The sequence below is a fragment of the Octopus bimaculoides genome, chromosome 2 (assembly GCF_001194135.2).
Source record: "Octopus bimaculoides isolate UCB-OBI-ISO-001 chromosome 2, ASM119413v2, whole genome shotgun sequence".
Classification (NCBI taxonomy): Eukaryota; Metazoa; Mollusca; class Cephalopoda; order Octopoda; family Octopodidae; genus Octopus; species Octopus bimaculoides.
In genome coordinates this window covers 36,163,566-36,171,040 of record NC_068982.1, presented here as the reverse complement: position 1 = coordinate 36,171,040, position 7,475 = coordinate 36,163,566, and the positions used below count along the sequence as shown (strand labels likewise).

Below are 7,475 nucleotides of genomic sequence, written 5' to 3'. Positions count from 1 at the left end.
CTTGGAAAAAAAGCAAAGTTACAGAAGCATCAATGATTATTCAAAACCAACAGTACCCAGAAGAAAGAAGCCTTACCTCAAGGAAACACATGACCTGGAACCCACAAGGGATGTGGAAGGGAGGTTGCCCTAAAAATAGCTGGAGACAGGATACTGAGGCAGAGCTGATAATGCAGGGACTTATCTGTAGAAATGCAGAAAAGATAGGACTGAGTTGAGAATAATGATGAGAAGTTGTTGCTGGTCTAGGTTCCACTGGGAGTGAAGAGCTCAAGTATTTTAAAGGTGAAGGAAAATAAGTTTTGAAAAAAACACTGCTAAATGAATTCAATAACAAGTCTCCACAACTAAGATTTCAAAATTATCATACTATTTATATGCTTGCACTAATTAGTAAATCAGTCACTTTAAAATGCAAATGTGAGTAAGCTTCAAACCCTAGACATGAATGTCATGCCTTTATCAGAGGTAACTGGGGGGGGGGCTGTTTTTAAATAATTGTAATGAAGCTAGATAAATTAATTTCACAATTGATAATTATATATATTATAGTTACATAAGGAGATGATATGATCAACTAACATAAATAACTAGAGAGTATTGTTACTTATAACCCACTTTTCAGGTGAGTGAAGAGGAGATGCTGTAATCTGTTAACCTAATTAAACTTTGGACTCAAGACATGTCAAAGTAACTTTACCTGCCAAACTATATCTTAGATAACAACATATACAACTGAGTTAGAAAAATAAATATCACGAATGATCTTATAGCAACCATAACTAAAGAAGCACATACAGAGAACGCTTTTCTCATGGAATCAACTGACCCCAAATCATCTCTTCTTGGCCAGAATAATGAACTCTACTCAAATGTGTTCACAGAAATTCCACCTCAACCTAAAATTTCAAAACCAGGTCATTTAACAGAAGAACAGATAAAGAAATTTTTCGATGAGGTAAATTAATTCTCCTATATATTTTACAATATCCATTCATCATTATAATCCTAATTGCTTTTCTGTGTAAAAAGGGTATGATTCTTATGTAATACTGTTTATGTGATACCTGTCATTGATCAAAAAAGTTTTTGAAAATTGGTATCACTCCAACTTATCATTCTAAAGGCTGGTATTAGTTATTTACTGTGAAAATTTGAATTATAAAAGAAGCACAGCCAATCATTACCATCATCATTGTCATCGTCATCATTATCATTGTCATCGTTGTCATCATCATCATCATCATCACTTTTACATTTGTTATCGCTACTGGCATGATTTTGATGTGTTGTCATGTTTCATGTCAGTCCTTAACAGGAGTTGCTGCCTTTCTAGAGGGTCAAAGAATCATGCCTTGCTCATACATTCGATTTTTGGCATGGTTTCTGTTAGATGCTCTTCTTAAAACTAAATTCTTTACAGAGTGTACTGGCCACCTTTTATTGCAACACTTAACACTAGAAGGGTTGTCATACTCTCCACCAAACTAAAAGGATCTCTCGATCTTATGCAACCTTTACTTGTCTACCATTCAATTTACAGTCTGCACATTTTGCATTTAATTGTTGCACTCATACTAGTTAGGTTGCCGTGTACTCCTCAAAGTTAAAGATTGCCCACAAGCTAATAAGATTTCTGTTCATTCAAGACAATATACTCAAGATAGTAAATAGCAGATAATAGAAAAAGAACCAGGGTGAGTGGTGGAAGGGAGGAACTGTATGTAGAGAGAAAGAGGTGTGAGTAATGGAAGGGAGACATGATGGGAGTTATGTGTTTGCTACTATGAAAGAGAACTCTAGAGAGGAATAGTAAGAGAAATGAGTAAGAGTTACAGACAGCAGATTTCAGTAATGACTGGTTGGATGAAACAGAGTGATGACTGATGACACAGAATGGGTGATTGTAGAGCATATTTGTTTCAAACAAATCTGATGTAGTCCCACATGTATAGGTATCTTAACGGGACAAAGTGATAAGGATTGTCAGTGGGGAAGTATGGTGTAGTGAATAAGAGTATCAGAGAGATGACAGGATCAGAGACAAACTAATGCCATACCTACTTACAAAGGTTGCTTGGCACAATAAATAGACAAGAAGATGAATGGAGAGAAAATAAGTGATAAAAGATGAGTAAGAACAAGCTGAGAGATAGAGAGAGATGAAAGGAAATCCAAAAAGTGAACGGCAGTAGATGGAGACTTCACTTTATCCCATGTCTTCCTATGTCTGTTTCCCTGTTTCACGGTTTCCATCTATTGTGAGTGTGTTTAATTTCTTTATGCAGTTGTCATCTTCCCTACACATCACATGTCCATACAACTTCAGTTTCCTTTCTTGCACACTACATCTGATTCCTCTTATATCCATTTTTTTTTTCTCGGCTCATTTTTGTCCCATCATTCATACATACTATCATTACAAATGCAATGGAGTATGCTCACTTTGTTTCTTTCAAACCTTCACAAATCTGCATTTAATGTCCATGGTTCACCTAGCAGTATCATATTTTGTAAACAAACATCATACAGTCTGCCGTTTACTCTGAGAGAGAAACTTTGTAACCAAAAGAAATAAAAATTACCTGAACTTTTTCCAGTCATTCTTATTCTGGCCACTGTTCTTTCAGAACACCCACTTCCACTGCTAATTTGGTCACCTAGATAACAAAAGCTGTCAACTACTACAGAGCTGCCCAGGCATTTGAGAGAATCTGTTTCACAGTACTTTTAGTGTTTACTACTTTTGTGCATCCATCTTATATGAAGTTCACCTTCTTTGTTAACCTGTTATCTCACTACATCTCTTGTGTATCCCTGGTTTACGCTGGGTGCAATATAGAATTTCTATGTCTCCTTTATTGCAAATCATATGTAGCTATTTCCTTAGTGTTATCAGAGACTTGTCTTATTTCTAACTAAAACTTTAATCTTTGCTAAGTTTACTTTGAGGCCTGTCAATTCTAGGATTTGTTTCCATGTCCCTTGTAATGGGCTGAAAAACTTAGGTAAAGAGAATGTGACTGAGGATTGAGCCCTAATGAACCCCTATTTGCATATTAAATTCATTGCTGTAGTCACTGTTCACTCTTATTTTGCCACCCACTCCAGTTTTCATGATCCTCACATGACATTCATGTAGCCTTCTTTAACAGCCACCAAATTACAGAGCATAAAACCCTATTAAAAGCCTTTGCAAGATCAACAAATACTCGGTATAGCAGCTAAGTTTTTGTCAAGTTTTACAGTTTTCTTTCTAGGAACAGGGCATCAGTACCTCTTCCTAACAAATCCAAACTGCATCTCATCAAGGTTAACTCTGTCTCTAATCACTTGTGCTATATAACCCTTTCAATCGTTGCTTTCTAAAACATTATATATCATTCTCTTCTATTTAATATCAGGGTTTTCTTATTGTGAATGACCTTTTCACACCTGAAGAACTTCAACCATGTTGTAATGACATTGAAATCCTAGTTGACAATCTGGCACAGAAACTGTATAAAGCAGGAAAAATCAGTGGTATGTTTTAGTAAGATTGATTTCTTTCATGCACCTTACATACTAATTTCCCACTCAAGGTAGCAAATTTTTCCCTACCACTTTATTGAAATACAGTATAAATTCAAATTTTGTACAAAACAAATTTGATTGTTAAACTATTCCATGCACTTTTATTTCTAACTTACTCCTTTCTTTTTCTCTTTTTTTAAACTCATCTGTTACTTATTTAATTCTAGCAAGTAGTTATAAAAGGATATGAAAAGTTCCTATTTGCAAGTGGCTAACCACTTAAAACACAGAGGAAAGTAAAAACTACACGATAACTGGTAAACATTTCAATAAGAGCCAAAATAACCATCAAGTGTTTGTTGGTTCATGCAATTTCCATCAAAGTATACAGAATAGTTGTCAAATATATATTTTTTTTTCTGAGCAACACTACTTTTTGTTTTAATGGCACTATTAAATATATCTGTATTTACTTTGTAATTATGCTACTAGTTGTGAAGTGACACTCATAAATAAATTTTACTCTTTATGATATTGTACCCATTTTCACTGATCTTCATGTACACTTCAGCTTTCATTTCTAGACAAATCTCAGTCTTTATTCCCAGTTCTCTTTCTTTTTATTGCTCGGTACTTTGAAACAATTAACAAATTAATCATTGAAGAGATACCATACATCAGTGCTTCTCAAACTATCTGATGTGGCGTACCAGCAGTTTTTTTTCCCCAATGTGCGGTAATATTTCTTAGAAGGCGGTGAGCTGGCAGAATCATTAGCACGCTGGACGAAATGTTTGGCGATATTTCACCCATTACTACGTTCTGAGTTCAAATTCCGTTGAGGTCAACTTTGCTTTTCATCCTCCCCCGAAATTTCAAGCCTTGTGCTTATAATAGAAAGGAGTATTTCTTAGTAATATTAATTTATACCAGAAACAATATATATAATGAATACAATAAAAGTGGACAATTTCTTTTATCTTATATTTATTTTGTAAACAAATAATACAATATTACATAAGCATTTCATAAGCATTTTATAAGCATTTTACATTTCTTTCTTTTCTGGAAACTCACCACACACCGGCAGCTGATGACTCATGGACTGGTGGTGGTCCGCAAGCCACCACTTTGAGTAGCACTGCCATACACCTTTCTCAATAATGCAATTGGCCAGCTTACTAACTGGATATATGAACAACAATTTTATTGCTGTTTATTATGTCTCTACTAAAAAGAAAACATTTAAAACAGATACTTTAATAAAATCTATTTACTCTCCTATAAATAGAAGAGAGATTGGAAACTAACAACTGTTTAATTAGATTGCAATACTAATAAAATTTTCCCACAACTTAAATGATTTATCCTAGGTACATCAGGAGTCTAATAACCATTATTACTTTCATGTACCTAGGGCAAGATAGTGACACAGCCCATCCTTCTCAAATTTATACCCCTAAAAAACTACACCCGCTGCAAATTAATAAAACACTCATGAATTTTGCAGTGTTATCAATATTACAGTGGGGAACTATTTTTAGCCTGTGACAGCTTTTTTATGAACTATATTTGAGATTTAATATAGGGATTTGCGACAGGATATAGACCAACAACCTCATGTCCCTCAGATATCCAACATTCCCAGCCATCATGAAGATTATACTGCATGTTAGTAACATTTTCAATGGTGCATTGATGAGTAAATAAGTTATGGAACATCAGTAATACAATTTTAGAAATTTCTATAAATCATTTACTCGGTTAGTTTCTAAACAATATTTTATGTGAGCAACTCAAGGCATGTCTGCCATATAATTACTCAAATTTGCATTTTCATACATTTTTCCTTTTAGCATTTTTAAAAACCAATGAATCAATAATATTATTAACATAGTTTTCTTTGGAATATAACATTTTTCTCTCATATTCTGTCTGCTATTTCTGAAAATATGATAATTTTACATGCTCATACTTTTGAGTATTTGAGAATCATTTATTCATTACTACTGCATGTGTTAGATAAACATGTTGTTTAAGCTCTACGCATTTTGTACATCCTCTTTAGTGGTTGTATTGTTCCTTCTTTACACATCTTCAAATCTTTGTAATTTGTCTGTCAATGTTCCCTCTACTATCACATTTGTTTTATCACTCAAAAACATTCAAAACATTATTTCTAGACCTTCATGAAGACTGTGGATTATTTCAAAGATTGACAGAGATAGACAAGGAATTTTCAGGAGCATCTATTCTCATCTTCAAATCTCAAAAGTTGACCAAGGTAATTATTTCATGTTTCATGTAATCATATAAAAATTGAAAATTCATGATAGTTGAAGTTTTAAGGTGATGAACTTATCCCTGTAAATAATGACTTCATTGACATTTTTTTATTAACATTTTTCATCTACAACATATTAATCAACCAACCTGACATAATCTCTGAAATCAATATTTCTTTCGTGAAGCTGTTGTCAGAGAGGAAACTTCTTTATACTTTTATTACTTGTGTCTGCATTTACAATAGAATTCTCAGCATTGTCCACCAGAAATATGTAGGCGTGATAGAAGGTTCCTTCAATACCTGATTCAACAACCACAAGTCCTCATTTAATATCCAGTCCACAAGTCCTCATTTAGTATCCAGTCCACAAGTCCTCATTCAGTATGTCACCTCTCTAGCAAGGCATATATGGATAGTAAAAGAAAAGACTGCATATTTTGACATCAAGTCGAGTAAGCTAGAAATGGGTAAACCTTACTTTAGCAGCAGTAGGAAGTACAGGCTCTGCTTGACTGAGAAAAAGATTATACTAAAGAACTCTCCAACCTAATACTAAAGACTCCAACCTAATTTATAACAATAAAGTTTTTTTTACTCCTGTTCTCAATGGTTTCAACTACACCTCCATTGGTTATTTCCTCTCACTATAATCTGAGGAATTAAGCTTTGCTACATATATAAACAGACACACACATAGACATGTACTTGACCACACATGATGTTACAATTAACCCTCTCCACCCTCCCCACTCACATCCCCCATATCTCTACCTCACCCTACTTTCAAACCAGCTCTGACCCCATCATACAGACAAAGATCTCCTCTATCATGATAGCCCTTTTGCTCCCAATCCAAGGAGCATAACTCCAATGAATCAAAAATCTTTTGCTCTCTGGGTGTTGACCAGAGTGATTTCTTCCATGCATTTCATTCTGGCTTTTTCCAACAGCTGTTAGACCTAAAAACTATTAGACCTGAAAACATCCAGTAGCAAAGAGCTCATTTCATATCATTCCTTCCAGCCATCCCTGATAATTGCCAAGGTTTTTCTCAACCAATGGGTTTTGAAACTGCTCAGTAAATTAGCTGTTATGAGAATATAATATACATGGTACAAATGAAAAAAACATGAAGACAAGGTAAAAAAACAAGCAACCTGGGTGCATTAGATTGACACTTAAGAAGATGGAATCACTCTCATGACAATGGAGGTGGCACTTGAAAGGGCCGTTTGAGTTTTTCTTCAATATGGAATTTAAGCTCATTCACCACAGATACGCCTGGCCAGCTGGATGTCCTTTGGCATGATGGTAACTCTCTTGGTGTGGATTGTGCACAAGTTGGTGTCTTCAAAGAGACCAACAAGGTAAGCTTTGCTAGCTTCTTGAAGAGCCATTACAGCTGAACTCTGGAAATGAAGATTGGGCTTGAAATCCTGAGCAATTTCATGAACCAAATGCTGGAATGGCAGTTTACGGATAAGTAATTCAGTAGACTTCTGGTATCTATGGATTTCATGAAGAGCAACAGTTCCAGGCCTGTATCTATGAGGCTTCTTCACACCACCGATAGCTGGGGTGCTCTTTCGGGCAGCCTTGGTGGCCAGTTGCTTCCTGGGAGCTTCTCCTCCGGTAGATTTACGAGCGGTCTGTCTAGTACAAGCCTGTATATATA

The 7,475-nt window shown here is 35.1% G+C and overlaps 1 protein-coding gene across 2 annotated transcripts in view; it reads left to right on the top strand.

The window, feature by feature from the left end:
* Positions 1-522: 522 nt before the first annotated feature.
* The window catches only part of LOC106884357 (uncharacterized), a 15,765-nt gene continuing 8,812 nt past the window's right edge, over positions 523-7,475 (top strand). The window contains exons 1-3 of one of the 2 annotated variants that reach the window (XM_014935701.2): positions 523-958; positions 3,405-3,522; positions 5,697-5,797. In XM_014935701.2, the coding sequence (XP_014791187.1) occupies positions 815-958; positions 3,405-3,522; positions 5,697-5,797 (363 nt within the window). In that variant the 5' untranslated portion in view covers positions 523-814. Of the gene's footprint in view, positions 959-1,797; positions 2,262-3,404; positions 3,523-5,696; positions 5,798-7,475 lie in introns of those variants that run through there. The other variant, XM_052976339.1, reaches the window with a different exon arrangement.